The sequence below is a fragment of the Penaeus vannamei genome, chromosome 35 (assembly GCF_042767895.1).
Source record: "Penaeus vannamei isolate JL-2024 chromosome 35, ASM4276789v1, whole genome shotgun sequence".
Taxonomy (NCBI): domain Eukaryota; kingdom Metazoa; phylum Arthropoda; class Malacostraca; order Decapoda; family Penaeidae; genus Penaeus; species Penaeus vannamei.
Window position 1 is genome coordinate 11554012 of NC_091583.1, and position 27500 is coordinate 11581511.

Here is a 27500-nt window from a genome sequence, read left to right on the forward strand (position 1 = left end):
GTATTTGGTTTTATAGAATCGTTATATATGAAACAGCATAGCTCCCGTATAATTGTTTCTTGTTTTGATAAGGGTACGAGAGTGTACTTTAAGTTTCCTTGATCTGTCCTAATTAGCATTAAAACCATCCATTCGGGCGAAATAAATTACCAATCATAATTTGTTTCAGATACGTTATCCGTGAACCAAAGGACAGGGAGTGGGGAGCGCTGCTTGAAGGAGGAAACTGGACAGGTTTAGTAGGAACCCTTCAGCAGGAGGAAGCTGACTTCTCAATGACCATCACTCCCACGGCGCCCAGACTCCTGGCGATGGATCAGGCCAGGATTTACACACGGGATCCCTTCGTCATCGTGTCTATGAAGCCCCGCCGGCTGCCGCATTTCTTGGCTCTTGTGACCCCTTTCACTGGTGAGATCATAATTTTTTTTTTTTTTTTTTTTTTTTTTTTTTTTTTTTTTTTTACGAAAGTCCTGTTATGTTTAAGGGTGACCAAAGATGAGCGTTGATGCATGTAAAGCTTCTCAAACTTTCTCTTAATCTGCCTTAGATAGATTACTCGTTAAGTTCCTGTTCATTTTATTAGCAACGCAAATAGCAGTCGACCCAGGGAGATGTTAGTGACCATTAGTTAGTGTTTAATTATATTAAGAAACTGTTCACTTCCTGATAGGCCTAGGGACGTCTTATCAACCAAGCAAAGTACAGACTCTCGACTTCCAAGCCATATGCCAGTTAGATTATTTAAGAGCCTCTCTTTTCGTCTTTCAGGCACGGTCTGGTTAATTTTGGCAATATCTGTTTTCGCGACGGGCGTGTCTCTCTTCGTCTTACTGCGGGCGTGGTCAAGGCTGTCAGGCAAACCCGTCTTCAGTCTGAGCACCGCGCTCTTCTTCTCTTGGGGGACGGTGCTGGAAGACCCCCCCACCGACCCGCCCCAGAGCTCAACGGGCAGGGTATAACTTAGCAAAAAGAATGAAGAAAATAGATTCTATTATTCAGTAAACCTCTGTTGATTCTAGAGTTGTTGTTTTTTATAATTTTGTCATTCCGATAGAGGTCCTTGTTTCGTTGTTTCGATTCAAGCGATGTGCTAAACGTGGATTAAATATTTTGTTTATTTGATATGCTTACACACGCAGGTTGTGGTGATTTGCCTGGCCATACTAAGTGTAGTTGCGGGTTCTGGCTATCGCTCCTCCTTGGCCGCACACTTGACTGTTCAGCTCAAGGAAGCCGAAGTCAACACATTCCGCGACTTGACCGCACGCAGGGGCTGGCGGTGGGGCAGCGAGCTTCTCTTGGGCGCATCGAGGTCGTACTTCGAGCTCAGCACGGACCCTGTTGTCCAAGAAGTATTCCGGCGGATGGAGGTATTTGAGTTACGTGGCCTAAATGTCTACATGATTATTTTTTTCTCTTTTAATCACAAAACGCGCGCAGATGTAGATAAATAAATATAACCGTATAAAATCATAACCAATTTTCTTTACATTATTGACATTTGACGGAATAGTGGGACATTCGAAGTCAATGTCGGCCATCAGAGGTCAGCTGATAATTTCCAAGTTCACTACAGGTTGTAGTGAGAAACCTTGTCCAAAGATATATTCACTCTTCTGCAGTGGTATTTACAGAAGGGCCTTCCTGGCGCTGAAACAGGCGATGAAACTGATGGTGAAACAAGTAGCTATCTTGGAAGATCCCTCTAGGTGGAATAGAGTACCGAGGAGAAAGGTTTTTTATATTACTCTTTGTGTCTGGTTAATAGATACAGTGTGCACAATAACTATATGAGGACGTATGCGTACCTCGTGGCCCTAATTTGAAAAGTTACAGCACGTTTGAAAGGTGCCATGCCTTCATCAATTTTATTGGTATGGGTAATTTTCTCCATTTTGTACGATAAAACGTTGTCATTATATCATTAATCTTTAGCCTGCTTAGTATGTAAAATGCTTTCATCTTAGTCCAATGTATTAGTTTTCGGTTAAAAACGCATCTGGCACATCTTTTTCATAAACCTTCTTTTTCAGGATTTTTCTGTTGCTATAGATTAGGTGTTTACATACAGATTAGACTAGTGAGAAAGAAATTCCAGTCGCGGAATAAATGAAACCATCCATATTGTTGCGCAACACAATTATCTTTAGACACTTTTCCGTTTTTCTCTTGTAGACACACGAGCTAGATGAGAACATGGAATTGGTGCTACAAGGTGGCTATTCCTTCATCACAACGAAGTTCCAGAACACGGCCGTGGTGGCGCTGCAATATACACACGCCCGTGGGTACTCGCCCATTCACACCAGCCGTGTAGAGTATCCAAAGTTTGCAGGGACTTCTTGGGGATTCAGGTGACATTTGTCCGAATTACTAATCTTTAGAGGAAGTTCAAGTCCACAGAGGCACGCACACACAAATCCCCCTTATGTCGTACTTAGTGGCACACGCAGCCCCTTTATGCCGTACTTTGGGTCACACGCAGCCTCTTTATGCCGTATATATTCATAATCCTTTTTTGCAATACCCACCTACCAGATGGGGTGGGTGGGTTACATTATATTGCCCATCTGATACGCGCCCGCGTGTGTGCGTGTGTATGGATGGGTGTGAATATGTATGTAGATGTAATATATTGGTCATATACATAGCGAAATGATTGAACTCGAGGGAACGGCACGCACTGAATTAAGAAATGTATCGACCGTCAGGAGAGGCGCTCCATTCCGTCGGCAAATTGCGAGGGCAATGCAGCAGCAAATAGAAGCAGGACTTATTGACTACTGGCTCGAAGATGTGGTGAAGGAGAGAGTTATAGAGGAGAGGAATGACACAAACCAAGTCCAAAAAAGTGCTGTTTGGGATTACACACCTGATGTAAGAGTCGTTGTCCAAAGAAATACTTGTCTGCCAATATGTGAATATGCTTAGCTTAGATATATTTGATCCTTATTATTGCAATATATTTTTTTGTTACGCAACACCTCACCAGTGACGAAATACGTTTACTATTTTCACAACTTCTAGTATTATTAAGTTTATCTGTACGTAATAACTGGCCATTACTGTGTACAGGATGGCAACGACCGAGTTCCTCTGACCGTGAGCCATCTGCAAGGCGGCTTTTACCTCCTGTTCCTGGGTCACTTCATCGCACTCATCGTCTTCGTTGGGGAGAAGTGCTGCCCCATAAGACGAGACGAAAATGCGGGATGATGGTATATGTCATATTTGCTCTATCTGTAGAACCAGTGTTGGAATATTAGTGTTTTTAGAATAGGTTCCATAATTTTTAAATGATTGTAAATTGCATCCTTACATTTTCATTTTTGTAGTAAACCTCTAGTGTGTAGCATACTGATTCCTTAGAAAAAACATTTAATAGAAGTGACTAGATATTAATGCTAAATAGTAGGACCGAAAATTAACGTTCTAGCCGTCTTCGCCCTCTAACTTCACTAAATTAGTATGCATTCATGTATGTTCGGTTATATAGTATCGGCAATAAAATAAAAATAATGACCATTCCTGCATTCCTGCGTTACCTAAAATACAATACTGCACAGCTGTTGTTGTCGGTTTGCCGGAATCTGTATCAGTTTTTTCGGCCTTAAACTGTTTTGGTTCCATTTCTCAATGCTTCAGAAACAATATACCATGCAAGTAAATTAATAAAAATAGCTGGATGCTGTCTTTCTTGATGGTCTCTCTTTTAAAACTGAAATTGTAATCCTCAGAAACGCTGGTGCCGATTGGAGATTTTTGCGGCTTGGGGAAACAAATTTCCTATTCGGAGCCATTGTTATACCTTAGCATGGCATTCAAACTACGGCACATCACAATTAATAAAAATTAATTTCCTACCGACAATAAAGCTCCAACAGTGATCTGGGTTGGAACTCATTTACACATCAGAATGCCCAGTCCTGTAAAAGAAATACCACAACATATATATGAAACCAAATAACTAGCTAAACTTCTCACTTTAAAATGTGACCTTAATGATTGGTATGCATGATGATAATGTTGGGAATCAGTAAATGTAGCCCAATATATGACAAGTAATTAGCCACTGCAATGGATGACATAACACCATCGTAAACTAATATAGAATTGATGTAATATTCCAAAACCTAAAGTTTAGAAATAAAAGAGGATTCTGCTAGCTCTGAAGAAAACAAGATTGGAGAAGTAATTCAGTAAAAACAATTAAAACATGAAACTTTCGAATTACGTCTTTCCTTACCATCATAATTCCATAACTCTCAAACATTTTAATTTTTATTGCTATAATTATAATACATGAAATGGGGGTAAGAGTGCTATTATATTCAGCAGTGAATTATCGAGGTTATTGCATCATGGCACTGTTAAGTATAATCAATATACCAATAAATTTTGTTTAATAAAAGGGATAAAAAAAGACAGAAATATAGAAATACAAAATTATTTTCCATACAAAGGAAATTTACATTTTTATATAAATTTCTACTGGCATAAGGCAACCAGATATTCTCCAGTTATATATCACATGTAAGCTGCCCATCCAATATACATCTGGCAAAGATTATCTACATTTGTAGCTTCTTCAATAAGGGAGTTAACCTGCCCCTCAACAGACAGGGGAAGATTGAGACCTCGCCCCTTTGTACGAATCTGTCCACTAAGACGATGTTCTATGTTGCTGACATGCATCTGTGCCTAGAAAGATGAATATCAAAAAAAGTTAGAAAATTTAAATCTTTGGATAGTTAACCTGCATTATTAAACAACTGCTTACAATAGAAATATGAATTTAGAAAAAAAAAAAAATGAGTATACTTTTTCTTCTTTCTATCTTTCACATCTTTATTACATTGAATCACTGAAGCATACCTTTTCATTGTTGATTTCACCTGTGTTCTTGGCACTTTTATCTCCTCGTGACCACTCCACTAAAGGATCATGGATGAAAGGACGAAGTATAGACATGAGGGCATCACGCTCATCTCTCATCACCCGCATTGTAACCTATTGTAGGACAAAGAAAGGCTGAATTTACTTTGCACTTGCAGTTGTGAAGCCTGTACTTCATGTAAGATGATGAGACACATTTGAACAGTAACTTTGCTATTTTACACAAACCTCACAAGTTTTCCGAAAGATGCCTTCATATCCTGTAGGGCCCATGGCACTAACCATATTGTGGGTGAGACGGAATGGAACTCGCTCAGGCCAGTCAAATGTTTCTCCCTGGAATGAAAATGTAACTTATATTAACTTGCGGAATAAAACTAATGAAGGTAACATGAACCTTCCTTTTTCTTTTTTCTTTTTAACTCCAAATATCACGGCCTAATAATTATACATTAGTGTTGAAAGTAATCAATATATGCCCTTCACAAACCTTGTTGAAAAGGCAGTTGAAATCCACATGTACTGTGTCACCATTTGAGGAATCAAATAAAATGTTTTCACCATGTCTATCGCCAAGACCAAGAATATAGCCCACCATGGACATGACAGCTGTTGTGCGGCAATAACTCAGTCTTGCTCTTAACCTAGAAGTAAAAATTATCACTCATACTTGTATATATCAGAACCTTTCTAAGATTCTTATTTACTATATGAAATTAATGTAATTGTATCATAAAAAGTCACTGCTTCTTCATGTTTTCTAAGATTCTTCTGAGTAACCTTTATCATGAGATAAGACAGCATTTTGATGTATGATTTTTTCATATATTCTGAAAAAACAAGATTTAACACTTATGTAATTTGCTCACCATACTTGTGGATCTGGGAAATTTCGGAGGAACCATTCACCAAATACAGGAGGATGTCTAGGAACTAGTTTGTTCTTGAAGATGTCACGTTTTGTTGCTAAGGGTGTGTCAATTTTGCACATATTCTGCTTCAATTCCTGACCAGTCATGTATATCCCAGTGTCTCTGTAGATGCGGTGGAGGATCTGTCTCAAGCCGTTGAGGTTCTGAATCCACTCAATCAAGCCACATTCTTCATTCAGAGGCACTACTGCCTGTAATCAAACGCGGTCTTCATACAATTTTTATGATAGTTATGAACACTCTTTTCATTATGTTATATGAATTCCTACATTATTTCTGAATTACACACTAAATTATTTCTGAATAGAGTTCATACAATCACTGGCTTAAGAACCATTTTAGCCTTTCTTCACTCAGTAAATGCAACTATAGTCTCTAAAAAAAGAAAGAAAAAAAATAAAACTACAATTAGGTCAATCTGACACCAATAAGAATAGAAATAACAGTTAACACTCACATATGTTCTAATGTGCAAATCCCTTCTTCTTGACTCTGGATCTTGCACAAGGCAGCGGTTGACAAATGCATTAAATTCCATGAGTCGACAATCTTTCCTCAAGTCATCCTGTAGTTTGTAAATTCATTATTATTATAAGGAAAATTCCCTGAATTAATTAATACCATAACACTTTATTATTGTGATAATGCCAAATATTTAATTCTAACTTGAAACGTGTAATAGTACATGCATGTATATTCCTTACGATTAGAAGAGGAAGAAAAAATAAGTAAAAGTAATAATGAAATCATTTTACCTTTGGTTTGCACATCATGATGTATTTATTGCCATCTGAACCTCGCAATGTTATTTTCTTTGGCAACTGCAGGGATTGCATAATTTCCACTTGATCTTCAATACTTGCTAAGAATACTTCAGCTCTAGAAAAGAACAAAACAGTTTTTTTCCTAAATAACTACACCATTTATTTTATATTCTTCATGTTTATGCTCAGTTTTTTTTGCGAAACTAGTAAAAAAGTCTATCCTTTATACTCTTCAGCAAAATATGAACTCCATAAATATAAGATAACACAACCAACAACTATGTAATGTGTATTATGATACTGAAAATAATCATATATGAAATACATTCATAATATACAAAACTATTTTTTACTTTAAAACTTGGTGAGCTTCAGTAATACTCATACAGTTTTACAATGAAATAGGGCTTTTTTGGTATTTTGGATGTTGCAGTACCCAGTACATAACCTTTACAAACTATTTATAAAACAATATCTCCCAGAGTACCTGGAAAATGGGTTGTGAGAATGAAGAGCATCTGAAGACACAGGAGTTGTTACAGTCATCTGTTGCTGAAGGGGCAGGATAATGCTTGAGAAAGATGAATCTGAGAGCAGTCTTGGAAGTCCTCGTAATAAGTTGTTCAGGCTTACTTGGGGTACCCCCTGACAACAGAAAAATATCTTCAAAATTGGGCAAGATATGCTGGTGATGCTCTGTTATACAGCATGTCTTGCTTTTGCATTATTTGAAAAGATATGAATGAGACTGTATTTCTGACAAAGATATATTTGAAACCAATTAAATACATTTCTTGTATTGTGAAGATATTCATTCTCATTCATACATTTACTGCATTTGTCAACATGAACATGGTTCATTTTGCATTATTACTGATATCACTTAATTCTCACTCTAAACATTCTATATATACCTTCTATATTGTGTTAATCTTTATGATATCATTCCAGTCACTGCTGTAGTACATACCTTTTCTACATGCTTATTTGAGAGTTCAAGAAATTTATCTGCCAGTTTGGTGGCATCAGCAATAAATTTGTGAAGGTTTGGATTCTTTCTCTTGGCAGTCTCAAATATCTCGATACATCTTGAAACTCTCATTGGATATGAAGACTGAAATTAAAATGAAATCAAGCTTTTAAATCTGACAAGGACTGAAATATGAAAAAAAAACAGTTACCAAAGGACACTGGCATAGATAAAAACAATACAATCTCTAAGACAATTAATTAAAACAATTGATGTGATTATCATCACAAATTAATTCTTACCTTAGACACAGCTATCATATGCCACATGGCTTGTTGTGGGTAACTGCTAAGCATTGTAGCAATGATCTTACACAGTTGAACAAACACTTCATTATTGGAGTGGCAGATTCTGGAAATTAGTTGTGGTAGTGCTGTCATAAACATATAATGTGGTAGTCGATCTACCAAGCTTCCTGTAAGAAAATTACACAATCAGAAAGATTATCCAAGTAAGAAGATAAACTTCACTACTCTCACTCCTTTCTCTAAACATCTTTTGTTAATGCTATTATAATTTCACAGAATTCAACTAGTTTCCATGTCGTCTACATACCAACAGCACCATTGAGGTTTGCCAGTTTTTCCCTGTGGCTGTCCAGGGTGCTGTTTTTCCTGCTAACCCTAGACTTTTCTTCTTTAGCCTCTAATTCACTGACTCTTGTTCCAAACTCTAGCCACAAACCCAGCATTCTTGGCATTGACTGATAGATGTGACGGCAGCCATATTGGAGTGATTTTCCAAAACTACATAAAATGAGAGAAGGTTTATTTAGTTGGAAAATAAGGTTTTTCTGGACCAACAACCCCCTAAGCCAATACTTTGGCTTAAAGTGGGAGGTCACTTTGACACCAATCTCCTATCTGACAGATAATTGGAAAACATGAAACTGGTTTACTGAAATGATAGCACTAAGCATTACTGTACTCAAGAGCTTAATATCAAAACCCTTAATCCCACCACATATCTATATATCTACATAAATACTTCAAAATCCAAACCATGAAAATAAAAATTATTACAAACCTTAAGACTATGTGATGAATCCACTCCACAGGTTTCTCCTTGACATCCAGTGAACTTAAAATACGGTCATAATACATAGCAAGATGGAAATGTCCATCTTCCCACTGTTTGTTCATCTCACATGCATCTCGGTAATACTGTTTTATAGTGTTGACTTCCTGTGTGGCTGATTCTTCAGAGTATCTTGCAAGGAGCAACTTGGCACGACCATAGGCAATTCGCTCTTCCTAAAAAGTATCTTACATAAATTAGTCAACAAAGCTTGGCTAATTTGCCATTAAGTATCAAGAGAGACATTTTTATATTAAAGATGTATTCATGCTTTATCTTTTTATCTTATTCATCATTCTGTAGGAACTGTTGCAGATGTCTATTATAACCATAAATTAAAAAACATATACAATTTTTATGCAATACTGACTTGTGTCTCCTTGCCAGTATCTCCTCTGTAATCATCACTTGAGGAGAAGAACTTTTCCATCCCACGGTTTAGAGTCGTCACAGCTTGATGCTGCTCACCCTTCACCCAGTGCCACTTTGCTCGTTCAATAAAAACATCTCTTCCTGAACCTGGAGAATTTTGTATTGAATGCTCTTCGCATATCAAGGATATACTTACATTCAATTACAACCAATAAGTTCACTTAATGAAAGTTAGGAATTCTGCATCAGACTATTTTTGTACTAAATAAGTGCTCTAAACTCACACCCGAAAAGAAATCAAAATGATAAAAGACCCTAAACCTCTCCCCCTATATGAATCAGCAATAAAAATGAATAGTTACCCGCTCCAAGGAGAGCCCATTCTCCTTGCTGTGTGTGCCCTGCCTTTCGTGCAACTTTGGCACTATGAAGCCACGTACTCTCCAGCCGGGTGACTAAAGATGAACTCAAAGATGAATCACTCTTTAGAGTCCACTCTCGGCCAAGTTCTAGTAAGGTTCTGTTGGTGGGAATATACATTTCATACAGTTGAAGCAACAAAACACTATTATTTCTACTAGATATTTTTTTGTTTTTTGATTTTCCAGATTATGTTTCAACAGTCTCTTAATAACTGAAATCTTAATGTACTCTATGATATTATTCAAGGACTCAGCTGGGAGTCTAATGTATGACAAAAAAAGATACATAATAACAACAATGCTGCTTAAAGAGTGTCCAAGTAGACAAATGTTAAGAAAAGTGACAAAAAATAAGATTAACAGTAGTGATCCAATGCAATATTACATTGCATAATCGATTTAGCATACCTTCGAAAACTTAGGATAGGTTCAAGGTAACGGTGGGATGTCTGAACAAGGCTCAAGCGCTTGTCCCATCTTTCAACAAGTTCCTGAAGGTTTAGGGGCTGCTGCTGGTGATCAAAGTTCATCTTGAGCTCTGGACTTGAAAATCTGATTTTTGTATCAGTGGGCTGGTTAAACTGAAGTAATCCAGATACCATTTCCTCCAGCTCAGTAAGAATGTGTAGTCTGGAATTTTACAACAAAATAATGAATTGTCTCAAGTAAAGATCATTCATAAATTTTGCAATATTTCCCATACTTATCAAGTAAATATGTTAACCACAAGAATGAAAAAAATATATCTTCCTAAACTAACTACTCAACACCTTGAGTTCAAATGATATGATGGTCTGGTTTGTACCTATTTTTACTTTAAAGTAGTGTTAAAGGAATACGCAATCAACAAAAACCTTACTGAATTCTGAATTTTCCATTTTGCATTATGTGATCACATTTCATGTGGCCTAGGCTTAAGCTACAGCATTCAGTACATTAGGTGTATCAAACTGCTGGAGGAATTCTATCATGAGAGGTTAAAGAACTACACAATTCATAATTTCTCCCTGACCTTAGTATGTTTGGATATGCTCTTTGATATGCCCACTTCTCCATACTGGCAGCAGACAGGGGAGCAATCTGCTGTGTCCTCAAGCGACGCAGACTTGACTGGTATGCTACAGAGTCACGAGCACGAACTGCAAGAAGGACCTGGCCTACACCTGAACCCCATGAGTACTGGTTAGGATAAGTTTCAAGGTATTTTTCTAGACAGTCCCATTTGCCAAGTCTCCATGCTGCCTCAACACGGTATTCATTCAGTGATGCCTCCAGCTCTGGCCTGAAACATAGTAATATATCATAATTTCTAAAATGACAAATTTTGAAAATGTAAAGTTGAATCTGATTTAAGGATCTCATCTTTTTTACAATCTACATTAGTATGCAAAAGAAATATACATTTTTATAATGATCTTCGATAATTAAATTGAGTTGTTACCATCATAACAACTGTCAGTACCATATAAAATCTAAAAATATACATTTTTTTAATCTATATATTCATCTGCAAGAATATCATCAATTAAAAACACTGTCAAAACATAATCAAAAGTTATGTGTAACTATCATAATCTAGATATATGCCTATATAGTAAACACACTTACTTGTTAGAAAGAAGCCCATGTGTTATGTTAAGGACTGAGTGAGGTTGATCCAAACTCAGGTAACAATCCAGAAGGCCCTTGTATACTTCTTCTGATCCCTGCCTAACACAAAGGTGCTCATAGCATCCTAAAGCATCTTGTAAGCGACCTGTGAATAAAGTATTTGTTATGCTGTGTAGGATTGTTTAGATATGTGATCCTTTTAGAAATGTGATAAGTACCCTTGACAATGATGTACTATAGTATGTCAGGTATGCTCCTGAAGTACTAACAGTTTCTGGATGGGGATAGTGCTAAACAGTTTCCTGATAGAGATATCTCCTGAAACATTTGAATATGCTTAATATTGCATATGTCCCTTGAAATGAATTATAACTTAAAGTAACAAAACCTAAATCTATTGTATTTTCAAATTATTGATAAATTTCTCATGTCACCTGTTGCAACATGCTGAATAACTTGTTCATCCAAAGATGGATCCTCCTGACGGATAGCTGCTACACCAGCAACACCATCTGGTTCATCCAAGGACACATATATGCGCTGTAACATAAAATACTTCTTAATCACAGATCTAGGATTTTTTCTCATATTACATCGCTATTAAGTAACGCAACAAATTGGTCTTATTTACTCAATGATGATATAAATTCATCATCTGTGATAGGACAAACCCTTACTTGCATAAAACCAAGATGCTCCTTCAGCTGATTTGGATTATCTTTCAAAAAGGCTTCAATATGAAGCAGGGCTCGGTGGTAGGCTTGGCACTTGAAAGATGTCTGTGCAAGCAAATTTGCTGGAATCTTCTCAAGAAAACTTGTCACCTGAGATAATACACAAAGACCATCAGAAATGTGGATTTCCTTTATATAGGTGTACCTAATTGTATGACAAAAAAATAATAATAATAATAATTTATGCAGCTTGAAAATATTGAAATTGTTATATAAAACATAATTATCATCAATACAACTATAATCAAAATAGTACATAAAAGCCACATTCAATATGAGCAATGAAATAACAAAAGAATACATAATAAGGAAAATAACTTCATAACCAAAACTATTCATCAAGCATGACATTAAAAGACTAAGAAGAGAAATGACATTTACATACATAAATTATCAAGGTTACAAACCTGCTGTAGCTCCATGGAAGGTTTAAAAGCTCCACGTCCTTTCTTTGATGCATTTTCAATCTGCCTCTGTTTCTGTATCCATTTACTTACATAGTCTAAAGCAGTAAACAATGTTTGAACTGCTAGATGCCTGTTTAAAGACAATGATCAACTGTAAGTACATACATCAATCTTGAAACATGCAGTTTATAAGGATAAGAGAAAAAATCCTTGAATTTTGTGTATCATCTGGGTCTGAATATGCTAACCCATCATTTATGGGTTGATTAACCCCTATGATCCAGATGATATGATCCCGTCATCGAAAAATCTGGGTTGAGTGATGTGAACATGGCTTCATCGGGCAAAATGGCTGTAGGCTGGGTGACGCCAACTTGCCATCATAAGCGAAGACCAGGGTGACAGAAAAAACCACAACCGCACAAACCTTCTGGAGTTTGATTTGACTCATTTGGCATTTAAAAGGGGCTTTAGCATTATTCCTATTGTAAATAAGCCATGACTGGAAGGGCATCGGCTCAAGGGAGGATTCCATTTCTATGCTGCGCACTGTATTCCTGGCCACTATGACCAGTGGCGCATGTTGTATTACAGAAAATTGAAAATTACAGAAAAATGGGAAGTATAATACAAATAACCAAATGTTCCATACTTTTTTTTTTTTCTTGCAATGAGTAATTTACTACATAGAGAGGTGATAAAGAATCTGTGCAAGGAAAATAAGTTATTACCATCTGGATAAAGCAATTCAAAAGACAAATATGGATATTGGAAAATGGCAAAAAGGCTAAAAAAGTTTACAAAAAATAACTTTGTAATAGGGAGGCACAGAGATAAAATATGATACAGCCATTAATCTATATATAATAAATCATCATTAAACAACTTACCAGAAATTAGTAGTTGTTAAAAATTATAGTATTAGTGAATTACATAGTTTAGGCGACAATTATTTTATTCTTGGTTTCTGGATCCGACACACTTGTTTCCCGATATTTGAAAACAAAAATAATTGAGAAATTGACTTTATTTTTTTCTCACCGCACCTAATTCAATACAATTTGATTCTGATCTGAAAATAAAAATGTTTGTAAAATTAACTTTTCAATTTTCCCAACGATGCTCAACACAGCCTACCATTTTGAAAATAAACAAGGCAGATGTAACAAAAAATTATAAACTCATATCCATTCGCTTTCCAGTAAAGGGTACACAATTCGAAATACACTTGGAGGAGCCGGAGTCAAGGGTCTGTGGATTAAACAGAGGCTTGGACTAGAATCTGTATACCTTCAGTCTTGGTGTGATTGATGCCATTACATTTGGCACCTGCTATTCTAAACAAAATAATTTAATATCTTCTGCTTCCAATTCACCAGTATACTATGAAATTGAAACTGAACGATGGAAGCCATGAAGAACCATAGATTTCCTACAAGTTTAAGAGGTGGACCATTTCTTTAATTTTTATTTCTGTTTTGTTTCTAGTCCTTTGAGAAACTCATCATGTCACAGTATCTGCTGTTGTCTAAGTACAATGTGTACTAATATTTTATTAATATACCTGCTCTTGTCTCAAGCATAATATGCCACCTACTGTTGTCTTTCTAGTCAGTTATACCTATAGAAACCTCCACAATCGATGGTATCTGCCGTTTGTCTCAAGCACAATATGTCACCAGTTCTGCCAAAGATCATTCCTGTATGTGGGCACATGGACAATACTAATTCCAGATATGAGGTAGTTTTGTCATTGGTATTTCATTTATTTATTTTTTTACTGCCTATCACATGTTTCCAGAAATCAATACTGTTCTAAAAAAAAAAAAAAAAAAAAAAAAAAAAAAAAAAAAAAAAAAAAAAAAACTACTACTTATTTTCATTTTTATTTTGCTACTGTCTATCAGAGGTTCTCCGAAATAAAATTTGTAAACCAAGGAATAAAATAATTGTGGCCTTATCGTAAACAAAACTATCAATGAATGCCTAATTAGTCTGGTTCATGTTTTACAGATATTTTAATTTACAAAAATGCAATAATTATTCATTAACTAACCAAATGGACTGGTAAAACTCTTACTGTAATTCCAGTGAGATTGTAGAAGGCTGCTCTGCCACTGGTTTTTCATCTATGTGTTTCATTACAGCTAAAACCTCCTTGAGAATTGTCTCATGGTGTTGTTCAGACTCTCTTAATGCACATACCAGCACTGGTTGTAACAGATACATAGCTGTTGTTGTGTCTCTACGCAGGATTGGTTTGCAGGCACTAAATACCTGTTAAAGTACCATATTCATGAATACACCTTAAGAAATCATATAAATCAAATATCACCAATAGTAGATAAACCACACATATGCTCAAACTTGGCATGAATTTCAACATTATTATTATACAACATTCAGTAATATAAATGTAAAAGGAAAATAACCACACCAAAAACACACTAAGTACATACCTGGAAAGCTCTTTCCCCTTTGAGCAAGTCTATTAGAGAACATGTCCAATTTGTAAGCCATTGATGGAAAGTTTGTGCCCGAGAACTTCCATATATAGGTGAGGGACGGCCAGAGGTTGATCGACTGTTGCTGTTGGCCACAGTGTACTTTGAGGTCATCAGAGGAAAAATAATCTCCTGCATGTGATATGGCAATCGGTCCCAAGCCCCAGAACCAACTTGTGTTGCCCCTTCTGAGCCTCTTTCTCGGATGCCATAAACTTTTGTTACTTCCTAGAATGATAGAGAGAATCTTGGAGGGCTATCATATCATCAATATTGTTCTTTCTATTGTAAACCTGTAACTAAAAACACTACTAAAAATGAAATACATAAAACAGACTTAAACCATTCACATGTCTGTGAATTAAATAAAAATTCTTGTAATATAAAAATATATTCTGGAGAGAAAGAAAAATAATCCTTTGACTACACTTTCATATATTCATCTCAGGTATATTAACTCTGTTATGAAACTGACTTCTTAGTATTCATATATGTAATCTGCAACTAAAAACAAGAAACATGTACAGGAACTACTTCTGTTAATGATTACATTACATATGAAATACATCAAAGCTCATTAGACAATATCATATCTAGAACTTATAAAAATTAAACATTTTCCATAATAAAAGGTACTATGTAAATGATAACAACTTTGCATTCAGAGACAGAAAAGATTAAGATAAGAAAATAAACTGACTATATTAATCACTCAAAATAACATACTTGCATGGCATACGATGCACATGTTTGGGTATTGGCATCTGTAGCAGCTAAGAAGGCTCTTCCTAATTCTGTTACCAATTCCACTATGAAAAGTTCTTCTTCAATATTCAGATGTATTTTGCTCAATTCCTCTGAAATAAGATGCAATAAACATTAATAATAATAATAATAATAATAATAATAATAATAATAATAATAATAATAATAATAATAATAATAATAATAATAAAAGACTCAATTTTCTAATAAGTAGATAGGTATACTGCAAAGTGAATTTTATCTCTTTACCAGACATACCAAATCCTACCATTTTTAAATTTCATCTCATGAATTGAATATAAATATAATTACCTTTAATGTTGGAATGTGTATAGAGGCGCATTGGGTCAATGGCACCCAAGAGACCAAGACAATCTGCCACAGCCACTTGCACCTCCTCTTCCACTTCACGGCACTGACCTTTTGAAATATTCAATTTGTTTATATACCCAACATTTAAATGTGTATTATATGCTTAAGAAAAATAATTTAAAAAATCTGTTTTATTGTAAGAATAATTAGTGAAAAAATATTGTCTCACTCTTGATCCCTCACATCAAAGCTTGAAGGGAAGGCAGGTCACATAATCTTACATTTTTGCATTTCCCACAGGACCTAAACTTATAGTAACACTGGGATGTATCATTTGTTTTCTTTTATTTATAATATGATGACCTGTGAGGCATGAGGCCTAACTTTTTATCTGCTTGAAAAGAATTAAAAACAAGATTGAAAAGTGTATCATATTTTTACAAGCAATCATTCATAATATATAATCTCATTACCTAAAAGAATGCTGAAGAGTTCTGAAATGGTTGGATGCACAGTGTCTGCATCAGTTGTGAGATGGTGGACAGCCTCCTGATTATGGCGAAGAATGTAACGTAGACGACTCAAAGCATGGAGGCGCACATCCAGGCTCTCATGACTAAGACCACGCAGTACAGGTGACAAGGCACTTACTACCTCTTCTCTACTACCTCTGAAAATATATTTGCCACTTTGAGTCCTTTGTCCCAAGTGAATGGTATGTCTCCTTTCTCTTCCCTTCTTGTGCACCACAATGCCTATCTAAAGGCATTGCTGAAAATTGGTTATCCATTTTGTAATTATAGTTAAGGCTAAAATCAATTCCAATGGAGTATCTCCTTCCGCCCTTCATCGAATACAGTAAATGATCTCATGGATAATGATGTGTGTCAACATGTATAAGTCCCACCCAGCCTGTGTTACGGCCATATTCACAATCAATGCGAAGTCCTCTGTGACGAGAGTTTGTGAAGGTGATCACATTGTTGTACCCACAGTCAATGTGATGTGACAGAGGTCGTTGCTGATTGGCTCTTGGAACTTGACTTTGCAACAGTCAGGTTCTGAGAGCCAATCAGGGCTGACTTCCATCGCATCACATCAACAATGCGATCGCCTTCGTAAACTCCCGTTGCAGAGGGCTTCACATTGATTGTGAATATGGCCATTAATATGATGATTATTCAACTGGTCACTTCTAATTTACTGTGCTGACAGCATCAAAGGCTTTCAACTCTTCAGCAGCAGTTTATGAGTTAAAATCTAGCTATAAAAGTATATCAGTAAAAATAATGAAAAATAAATAAAATAAAAAACATTACATATCAGAAACAAAGAATCTTCCACTGTACTCCAATAATACTATACAATGAAGTTTCCTCTTTGCCTAAATTCCTCCTTACTTTTAAAAGATGTTCACTATCCATATAGTGAGAAGTCTTTTTATATAAAAGAAATGAAAAGAAAGGAGGGAGGGAGGGAGAAAAGGTCCTGAAACTAAAGCCTACCTCTCATCACTGACATCAATAACCTAGCCAGGCAAAATCAATATCTTCCATCTCAATTTCATAGTTTATAGAGAGAATTCCATCAGTGGCTGAAACAATTTATGAAAAAAATATATACAGTGCTGTAACCACTGGCATAACTGCTCTTATTCTTCATGTAATTATATATGACCAATGTTAAGACTGGAAAAGAGAGAGAATGAGGAATAACTACCAATGCCAAGAGAACACTATCCTACTAAAGCTGTACTTACCCCATCACTCTTGTCTGTCGCTCTAAGATGGCTTGATTGACTTGTGTAAGGGCTGGGTCTTCAGGAAGGAGAGGTAAATTTCCTAGAAGGGGCCTAATAGATGGCATTTCAACCTAGAGAGAAGTGGCAGGATAAAGTACTTTCTATGATGTCACAATCATGCCATATTCCAGTTTAACAATTAATCAATTTCACTCCCCCTGACATTACATTTGGATCTCCAAGAATTTACCCACAAATAATAAATTAATCTAAATGATACTTTTATGAGAGAATTTTATATAATTTCACATATCCACTGTTGAACACAAACATATTTATTGATGAGATAATACACTGCAGAAGCTTTAATCATCTTTCCATTACATTAAACCTCAAGCCACACAGATATCTGATGTTACTGAAGGAAATATATTTACCAAGACACTTGTCAAAACTGGTGCCATCTGCTGAGGTCGTTCCTTGACCAAAGGTTTAACCACAACAGCTACTTCCTCCAATAAACCCTCCAAGGTGCTCTCATCAAGGCTAAAGAAATGAAAATCCACTTAGGCCTATATTACCTTTTCAAAACAAATATACCATGGAATATATTTTCAACAACGATTGAGAAATTCTTACTTATATATGACTCACTTGTACAGGAAGTTTGTCCATGCACTGCAACCAATATCAAAGAATTCATCATCCCTGAGTTTGAGTGCTGTCTTCAAGGATGCTAAGATCTTCCTTGACACTGGAGATATATACTGTCTTCCCATAACTACGAGAAGATCACTCAGTGACCACAGAGCACATCGCTTTTCCCTACAAAACAAAAGTATTTCGATAAAATTTATCATCATAAAATCATTCTATAATATAAGAAAAAAATTAAAGAAACTAATAACATAATATTTCTATTTACTTGTACATAGTGGAAGATGACACCAGCTTGCTGTCAAGGAATCCTAAAATTCCTAGGAGTCGAGGTGCTAGATACTCAGCAATATCTCTTGAAGTTGCAGGATCATGAGAGAACTTGCTTTCCATCGTGTTCTTTCTTGTAAGTCTACTTGAAGTGTTATGATCACTGTTTTGCTCAATGGCTCGCATACGGGAAAATTCTCTCAAAACAGCATCACGGTGGTCATGTAAACCAAGGATCAGTTCATTGACCTGGTTCTGGGCAGAGAATATGTGTGACAGTGACAAACTTCATTTTTGTCTTTTATGAGGCTGACCAATAACTTATTCAAAATTAATCTCACATTCATTTTCATATCTTCAGTCACATATTCAAATATATTTTGCCAATATGTATGCCTACTTTATTCCTTATGGCTAATTCAAAAATTACCTGCACAGAGCATCTTCTAATATTCTGAATGTGGATATCTGTAGTGGAGGCTATGAAGTCTAATACAGCCTCCTGCTCTTCTTGAGGATAGTGGAATACTAAGTATGCCAAAATATGCTGTAATGGATATAACCAAAACTTCATTGTAGGAGGAAGATCTTTCTATAAAGTGATTCTCAATATATGAACAAAAACAGTAATTCAGATAGCTCTTAAAAATGACACATTTTCAAGTTTCCTTTCCTTTATCTCAAGGAACAAAAAGTATTGGGTAGCAACCTGGAAATGATCAATGAGAATGTCCCGCAAGCGAAGAGAGAGACAGCCTGCTAACTCTTGCAGTAGCCCTGGCTTGGCCTCCTGTGTTGCACGCACAGCTAATGCTGGTAGTAAATGGCGTATCTGACTAATTATGAACTGTCCTACATTGCTTTTGCCTTGCTTTCTGTAACAAAATATATGTAGTTAAACAGCATGCAATGAAACTTTTTATTTCAGCTGCATTCTCTTACTCACTATTGTGAACAGTGGCAATTCACTCAGGTCTAACTTGAAAATAGATCATTATATTTTTCAATCTGCCCTAAAGCTGTTTCAAATGAATTTTTTGCGTTAATTATAATCCTTTACCTCGGTAGACTATCTCTCACCTTTCTCTTGATCCACGGAGATGATCAAAAAACAAAAATGGAGTAAAAGTGTGATAAAATTGACAATAAAGGCTAAACAATTAAATGTTATAAACACGAGGTTAAACTCCTCCTCTTCCAATAACTTACCTGGTACTTCCTGTAGAGGAAGTATTCCATTCAAAAACTTCTGCAACATGGCTCAGCATTGCTCCCACTTCTCCAGGTTTGACTATTTCTGACAATACCTAAAATTTGAGAATATGCATTTCATTACTTTTTAAATACTTTAACTCATTAATCAAAAAAGAAATAGAGCAAAGATGGAAGTATAATTACAATATTTTTTGTTTTGCATCCTTGCTAAACTAGTATAACACAGCAGCACATCTCAAACTAAAAAAAAAAAAAAAACATGATTCCTAAAATTTTAGACCCGAACTGTGCCCCGCAGTAAAAGCCTAACAAAAAATACTTTCAAAGTTTTGGGGAGAGAGAGATGCAAACTACCCAAGAGAAATTAGTGGTCTACCTGAGCAAGAGACTGGCGGTGTCTGATATAGAGGTCCTTCAATGGTAGTCCAAGAGTATTAGCCAGAGAGTGGATAATGAGATGAGCCTGTGCAGTGACGAGCCGATCGCTTATTGCTAAGCACCGTAAGAGTAGCACAAGCACCCCACCTGTTAATCCACCTAAAGGACACCTGTTGGCAATTAAACAAAACATATTGATATGAACCACAACATTAAGTATATGAATATCACAATAATTCAGAGCTTTTGCAATTCTAACTCAATAAGTAGCATCTTACAGAAATAAGAATAATAAGATATTCAAGAAAGTACTACAGAATAAATAAGAATAAATAAATAAAGCTAGATAACCAACCTGACAAGATAATGCAGTGCTTCTAGTACAGCTAGATAAGTCTTGCTTGATGATTTCTTCCTTTCAGCTGTCTTGAAGAGCTCATTCAAATAAGAAAGAACCAGCTCTCCTTCTTTGGACACCACAGCAGACTTTAAATCCTGAAAAAATGTATATGCAAATACACTAAATAATGATTATGATCATAATACAGCTAATATCAATAATACTAACACTACCGCTAAAACTAATAATCATCATTATTATCACTATAATGATTACAGTATCAATAATAATAATATTAATAAATAATAATGATAATGATAATGTTGATGATAATAATAATAATAATAATAATAATATAATATGCTCATTAATAATGACAATAATAATAATGTCCTCATTCATAATGACAATAATAATACCCTCAATAATAATTACAATAATAGTAATATTTTCATTAATAATGACATTTAAAATAACAATATCAACAAAAATAATAACATCAGTAATAAATCATCAATAATAATATTGACATTGGTATCAAATATAAATTATCAATATCAAAAATAATAATATCAATAATAAATCATCAATAATATTAATAATACACCCCAAAAAATCACATAATATCCCTCCAATCTTTTAAAAAAAACTAAATTAAGAAATAATACCTGGCTCGAATCACTTTGTACGCCTTGACAAACAAGTTCTGAGAGTTGTCTACACATGGCAGAGACAACCTGCTTATCCTGGTGATCTAGCAGAGAGATATACTGATTGATCATCTGAGGGTTCAGCTTTGTATGGCTGATAACAGCTGGGAGAGCGTCAACAATCGACACTAACACTTTAGTGTCTGAGTGGGTTAGCAATCCTAGGAAACGAGACACTAGCGTTGGATCAACATGCTGTGCGTCTAGGATGTTAGTTGAATTTGCATTCTTACATACTCTGCAGACAAGGATGTTTGGGCCATACGTATCATCCTCTGACCTGAAGAAAATTTATCTTATCAATCTATATAGATTTCATTCATCAATAATATATGGCTTATATAAACTTTGCCACAAGTATACTAACTTACCATTATAATCAGTATATATCTATGATCATACAAATGAATTATAGTATGCAAACTACAAGGTTCTAATTGCTTTTGTTCAAGAAGTATAAAAGTAAAATCCTGATAATTACTGTGGACATTTCACTGTTGTATGATTTAGAAGAGAACACAAAAGGTGAGTCAATGATGCAGCTCCAGCTTGTATAGTCTTGTTATCAGGGAAATGTAAAACCGCACCTACAACTTCACCCACTAATTGTTGGCCTCCAGCACCCCCTAACTGATGCACCATCTGAGAAGAAATCAAAAGGTAATGCTGATGAATATATGCACAAATTTAATCACTTTCTTAACACTGATTTATATTTACACAATTCAAAGAAACAGACATACTATACAATATGGGTGGGCGTGAATTACCAGTTTCACCAATTTCTTTAATCAATTTACTATGATTATCCTATCCTAAAAGCAATTTTTTATTCATTATTGAAAAAATACAATAAAAAAAAAGGAATCTCACCACAGGGAACCATTTTGCAACTTCATGCATCACAACTGAATCTCTTTCATTGATTGCTGCTCGCATTATGTGGCATCGCCATTTGGGGGCAATGTTCTCTGGCATTATAGCAATAATTGAAATACTAATAGCTTTCACTCTGGAATCTGGAAGAAAAAAAATACAGTATTAAAATAACCACTGTTGCTAATGGATTTTAATATTTTTAAAAATTCATACAAATGGAAATCAAATAAAAAATTCAAGATCCATCAATCATATATTTATCATAAAAGTTCAAAAGCAATATTTCAGAATTGGGCTTACTCAAATACATTAACCATGACTACTTTTAAACACTCAACAAAAAAGAAAATGCATACTATTTCCCCATTTCAGTCTGGATGCCCAAGATGTATACTGTTTTGCATTTGGAGGCTTCAGATCCAACAAGCTGACTTCCGAGGCCATCCAAGGGAGCGTTGCAAGGGCCAGCCACATGTGGTTATTCTGAGGCTTTGTGTTTGACGACTCAGCAACACTCCCAGTCCATGTCATGTACGCAACCGTTTCCATCAAACACAAGACCTTCATTTAAGAGAAGAGTAATTTTTCTCATTCTTCCAAGAAAAAAAAGAAATACTTGAAAAGATTAATGACTGCTGCAAACCTTATCAGTCCATTGGATCCCACTGATGTGGCAGTAATTTCATGAAAATATTTGGCAATGGGCCAAAAAAATATGGCTGAGGGGCAGGGTGAAGGAAAGGAGCCATCATGAAATATCTGGTTAAAGGCAGAGGTGACAGAAATGACTCATCATATAAGTACAAAGCTTTTGGAGGAAAATTAGACTGTGTGGGTATTTAGGAATGGGCTCTTACATCATTTCTACTGGTAAATGAGGTTGGAATGCAACATCTGTGAGTGATGGTAGGAAGGAGGTCACCATTTCCATGCTCAGAATGATATTCCTGTCCACCATGATCAGTGGCAGGGGGGTGTTATAAAAATATTATAATAACACAAAAATACAAAACAATGACAAATAACTAGAGGGATAATATGGAATCAAATCAAGGAAAATTATCCATTACCATCTTGATACAGCATAAAAAATGACAAAAATAGACCTTGGAAAATAGCAAAAAATATTTATGCAGAATAGGAGATAACAATAAAAAGGGGAGGCAATGAACACTGATACTATACAACTGTTCATGTGAGCCACATTTAAAAGCATTATACAAGCCATGAGATCAAATGTATTAAGATAATCAATAATACTTTTTCAATTAGAAATTCACCCTGAAAAATACTTACAATGTTTACATTGTCTGCCTCAGCCATGATTGTAGCTAGGGAATCTGCAGCCACAGTTACCCAGGAGTCAGGGAAAAATTGTAGTGTGACCTAAAAGGTAAATAAGCACATAAATAATGATTAAAATATTAAAAAGGGAAAATCAATCATACAGGCACTAAAACAATATTTTCAATTACTATATATAGCAATCTGTAAACTGAAAACAAATAATTTGTGGCTTTCAGCTAATGCATGCAGAACTGCATTTGTGTTTTAACACAAAGTTTCTGAGTTTACATTAAAAGAAGAAAAAAAAAATTCTAATAAATAACCTGGGCATTTGGGATGTTGGTAATGACACGGCCTGCAGTACAGATGATCTCTCCCAGTGCCTTTACATGGTCTAGGTCTAGTGCACTTGTACCATCTGTCCAGTCTGACAATACATTGCCCATTGTCTGTAAGGCTTGCTTCCATAGCTTGCTTATGGTCACTACACTTATAGTTGGCTGCGCACTCTCACTGTTCAGTAAAACAAAAACTTCAAAATCATCTTCAGATCAGAAAAAAATGATAGTCTGGGAAATTAAGGGAAATGAGAATCTTAGCTCTCCAAAGTTGCGCTCTCAGTACAAAGTTCTATACAACTAGTAGCTTCCATAAATAAACCATTTCAGAATCCAAGTTTTCCTTAAACTTTTCCCTCTTTTTTCAGAAACAAAAATTGAAATGAAACTTTGTGTAAACTTACGTCTCAGACAAACGCCTTTTTCGAGACTGGCTGCGCGATATCTCCTGTTGTTGGCTTTGAATAGCATGGCTTGGCAATGCCTCCAGCAAATCTCTAACCACTATCCTCTTCAGGATAAACTTTGAAACCTGCAACAGAATGATTTGCTCTATCATTATACCTCATATGCTATCTCTAGCCAATATATCTCAAACATTTATCACTCATAATGTTTTAAATCAGGAAAAAAATCACATGCTTACTAACTTTTCTACATAAAACAAGTCAATGATTATCATTACCTCTTTTAGCATTATATTTTCTTCAGCACATAAATACATGGCCTCCTGAGCATCCTGAACACACGGTGATGATGTCAAAGCATCAAGCAGTACACAGTGACACTTCAAAAGTTCTGCTCTTAGAGTTTCTGTTTTAAAATGATATTCATTATATTATTACAGAACCAATTATCTATGTGTCTAATTTCTGACAGATCTTCAATACCATATATGATATGAAATTTAATATTCAGAGATACATCAGGAACCTGATGCTTGACATATATCCTTAAATAATTTTGTAAATATATACCTGGTATTTTTTTAAGTCCTTCTGCTTTCTGAAGACAAATTGAAGTTTTCTGTAGCATTTCCTCTTGAAATATTGGTAAGAAAAAGGGAATATGCTGAAGTAAGACATGTATCACTTTAGCTAAATGTTCAGGGAGTATATTGTCTGCTTCCTTCTGAACATTTTGCTGATGTGTGCCAGGCAAATCCTTGATGATTTTCCCTGTGTTCTCCCCAGATCCACTCCCATCCAACACCCCAGACAATAAGGCACTAACACACTGCATCAAGTAGTCTAGTCTCTGTCAAAAGAAGACATGAATTCAAAATCTACGAAATACATCACTGCACATATATCAATATTATGACAAAAATGATGCTACATATATTTAAAAATCATAGTAGTAATGCCCTAGGAAATAAGTATTCACAGAAGACTATCAAAATCATAAGCAAAATTAGAAATCAACAAAATTCATTAACTGCTTGTTATGATTTCCTGAAAAAAACATATATTAAAATATATTTCTTACCTCATTACTTTTTGGGACACTACAGCTGTCTATAAGAACTGTGACTGCACCAAGAGCAGCAACCTTCAGTTTCTCATCTCCACCTTCCAAACATGAGCAGATGAGTAGCCACACTCGATCCATCATCTGCCAGCAATATTGGTCTATAAAGGATCCCAGCTGGCTAAGAACCTGTAAAATTAAATAAGTAACATAATGAAGAAAAAACAAATCAATAAATGAAAAGAAAAAATGGATATATAAATTTTTCTTAATTTCTTTCATAACAAGGCCAGTTAGAAAAACACTCTCCCCACACTGTTTCTTACCATGATAATTGTTGTGAGAATACGATCCAGTTTTGAGTCATCCACAAAGGTGATGGTTTTGGGAACTGGATGGGCATCATTCCTTCTGATCACCGAAGAAAAGCACTGGCAAACAACAGTGCCCTCCTCAAAGAGAACTTCTTTTCCCTCTGAACAATTAATTTTGAAAATGAAACAATAAAAAGACATTTCAGGTCAATCATATTTTCTTAAAATGTATAAGAGATTTCAAATTCCCAAGTAAAGCAAAAGTAAATTGATCATTCAAATAAAAGCACAGGATAAAACTTTGGTTTCTCTGATTTGAAACTTTAATAACAACAAAAAATTAAAGAAATTTGTAACTTTTTATTTGAAAACTATTCCTAAAAACAGAGAAAATAAAGTATTTCATAGGAATCATTCTGCTATTACCTAGTCCAATGTTGATGTAATCGGCCATCACTCCAGAAAACAATAGAGGACTGCGAGTTGCTAAAATACGCATGATGGTCACTTGCAGGTTTACATTTGCCTTGTTTACAGTTTCTGACCCTTCCACTGTTACTAGTTCTGCTATCAGCCAGCAGGTAAATTCTGTTGAAAGTTTTGACAAATATGAGATTTAAAATATCACACAATTTCTGCTTCACTATGAAGACCAAAATATTTAATTTACAGTATTCTATTTCCTGCATATGCATCAAACAGGTGAGGAAAAGTATCTAGATAAATAAGTAAATACCACATTATAGCTGTACCTGAAGTCTTATCACATTCCAAGGCTTTTGAGCTTTTGTGGCCATTAGCTTCATTAACATTGGTGATGTTAACAGGGGCTGTAACAACCAAGCCTTCATCATGTCTACAGACATTTGCTAAAGAAGTCAAAAGTGTAAGTATATTTGCTTCCTCACCACCTTCAAACACAGGACCAACCACTGAGACAAACTTGTCTCTCAGGGCAGTATTTTGGCTGTTCCCAGATCTGAAAATTATTATATAGATGAATCAATGTATATGTACAGTTTATGAAGAGTTATAGTACAACCATACCCAAACACAGTATGCATATACATACATATATATCATGCATAATATTATGAAAATAAAAAGCACATTCTAGAAAAGAAGGAATGAAAATTAAAGGCTAAAAAGTGCATTGTGCCTTCTCACAAAGGAGAATATTGCAATTGTGTAGACACATCTTATGGATACTATATCATATATTCATGAAACAGCCATAAAATAATGCTAATTATGATTAGCTTTACTTACACATCATCTGCCATCTTGATGAATCACTTTAAATGCCCATCTTAATTCCAATCTTCCTCATATACTGGTAAATATCTGAAAAAAACAATATCTACTGATGAAAAAAAAATAACATCAAATAAAATAAATAAGCATATACACTTAAATGAGAGAACTTTTTAAGTTATATAATATCCTTTAAAAAAAAACTTTCTAAAAGTAACATAAGTAAGATATACAATGAAACATTACATTCATAACATATAAATTAGTCTCATTTTGAGGCAGGAAAGTTCTATTCTTTTACCACATCTCTGACATCTTTTTAGCATCTAAAATTCAGATTCACATCTTTAACCAATTTTTTATGTTTTTAATTATTCTATTTTTTATAGTACCTATAAAACTGAATTAACCAATCATACAGATTACTGTTTGTGGATTATTACCATAAAGAGAAATGTTATTTTTTACTTTGGTATATCTCCTCTGTAATGTTAAGGTAGGTTTAAAGGACTATTGTAAATACAATACTGCCTCTCACGAATGGGTATTCCCTCAAAGGCCTATCTTCTCCTTATTCATTCTGGCAAGATAGATCTTGTGGTATTCCTTATCAACAAGAAACCAGTCTAGAATGCACATTTTGGAGATTTCAGCCTATGCAAAACACACAAACAATCATGGTCTGGGTCATGTTCATTATTGTTAACATGTATTCAGCTACAAATGTTGACATATTTCTGCAATATCTGTAATTTTCAAAGGCGAATATCCTCCATGTGTGTAGTGATACATATGTTGTAGGTAATGGAATGTGCTAC

At 35.1% G+C, this 27500-nt stretch overlaps 2 protein-coding genes across 8 annotated transcripts in view; one reads left to right on the forward strand and one right to left on the reverse strand.

Moving 5' to 3' along the window:
* The window catches only part of LOC113801780 (glutamate receptor U1), a 22668-nt gene extending 18355 nt beyond the window's left edge, over window positions 1-4313 (forward strand). For 3 of the 6 annotated variants that reach the window (XM_070114361.1, XM_070114365.1, XM_070114362.1), the window contains exons 7-12: window positions 170-411; window positions 772-956; window positions 1143-1373; window positions 2179-2357; window positions 2715-2880; window positions 3079-3530. In XM_070114361.1, the coding sequence (XP_069970462.1) occupies window positions 170-411; window positions 772-956; window positions 1143-1373; window positions 2179-2357; window positions 2715-2880; window positions 3079-3219 (1144 nt within the window). In that variant the 3' untranslated portion in view covers window positions 3220-3530. Of the gene's footprint in view, window positions 1-169; window positions 412-771; window positions 957-1142; window positions 1374-2178; window positions 2358-2714; window positions 2881-3078; window positions 3531-3740 lie in introns of those variants that run through there. The other 3 variants (XM_070114363.1, XR_011398155.1, XR_011398156.1) reach the window with 3 other exon arrangements.
* A 125-nt stretch (window positions 4314-4438) lies between these two features.
* mei-41 (meiotic 41) overlaps window positions 4439-27500 on the reverse strand; it is a 23635-nt gene continuing 573 nt past the window's right edge. For both annotated transcript variants that reach the window (XM_070114360.1, XM_027352210.2), the window contains exons 2-49: window positions 26698-26772; window positions 26181-26407; window positions 25855-26016; window positions 25441-25589; window positions 25133-25303; window positions 24622-24901; window positions 24330-24457; window positions 24049-24176; window positions 23630-23819; window positions 23316-23405; window positions 22376-22580; window positions 22014-22159; window positions 21622-21782; window positions 21099-21420; window positions 20446-20585; window positions 20089-20260; window positions 19707-19804; window positions 19207-19372; window positions 18928-19044; window positions 18496-18752; window positions 18225-18395; window positions 18008-18116; window positions 17589-17701; window positions 16303-16499; window positions 15830-15937; window positions 15479-15609; window positions 14708-14980; window positions 14329-14525; window positions 12249-12378; window positions 11785-11931; window positions 11542-11647; window positions 11105-11252; window positions 10509-10778; window positions 9905-10126; window positions 9437-9594; window positions 9073-9221; window positions 8652-8878; window positions 8181-8371; window positions 7868-8040; window positions 7566-7709; window positions 7083-7240; window positions 6587-6710; window positions 6289-6396; window positions 5769-6022; window positions 5390-5543; window positions 5128-5235; window positions 4879-5013; window positions 4439-4704 (exon numbers count right to left, since the gene is read on the reverse strand). In XM_070114360.1, the coding sequence (XP_069970461.1) occupies window positions 4531-4704; window positions 4879-5013; window positions 5128-5235; window positions 5390-5543; window positions 5769-6022; window positions 6289-6396; window positions 6587-6710; window positions 7083-7240; window positions 7566-7709; window positions 7868-8040; window positions 8181-8371; window positions 8652-8878; window positions 9073-9221; window positions 9437-9594; window positions 9905-10126; window positions 10509-10778; window positions 11105-11252; window positions 11542-11647; window positions 11785-11931; window positions 12249-12378; window positions 14329-14525; window positions 14708-14980; window positions 15479-15609; window positions 15830-15937; window positions 16303-16499; window positions 17589-17701; window positions 18008-18116; window positions 18225-18395; window positions 18496-18752; window positions 18928-19044; window positions 19207-19372; window positions 19707-19804; window positions 20089-20260; window positions 20446-20585; window positions 21099-21420; window positions 21622-21782; window positions 22014-22159; window positions 22376-22580; window positions 23316-23405; window positions 23630-23819; window positions 24049-24176; window positions 24330-24457; window positions 24622-24901; window positions 25133-25303; window positions 25441-25589; window positions 25855-26016; window positions 26181-26407; window positions 26698-26711 (7902 nt within the window). In that variant the 5' untranslated portion in view covers window positions 26712-26772 and the 3' untranslated portion in view covers window positions 4439-4530. The remainder of the gene's footprint in view (window positions 4705-4878; window positions 5014-5127; window positions 5236-5389; window positions 5544-5768; window positions 6023-6288; window positions 6397-6586; window positions 6711-7082; window positions 7241-7565; window positions 7710-7867; window positions 8041-8180; window positions 8372-8651; window positions 8879-9072; window positions 9222-9436; window positions 9595-9904; window positions 10127-10508; window positions 10779-11104; window positions 11253-11541; window positions 11648-11784; window positions 11932-12248; window positions 12379-14328; window positions 14526-14707; window positions 14981-15478; window positions 15610-15829; window positions 15938-16302; window positions 16500-17588; window positions 17702-18007; window positions 18117-18224; window positions 18396-18495; window positions 18753-18927; window positions 19045-19206; window positions 19373-19706; window positions 19805-20088; window positions 20261-20445; window positions 20586-21098; window positions 21421-21621; window positions 21783-22013; window positions 22160-22375; window positions 22581-23315; window positions 23406-23629; window positions 23820-24048; window positions 24177-24329; window positions 24458-24621; window positions 24902-25132; window positions 25304-25440; window positions 25590-25854; window positions 26017-26180; window positions 26408-26697; window positions 26773-27500) is intronic.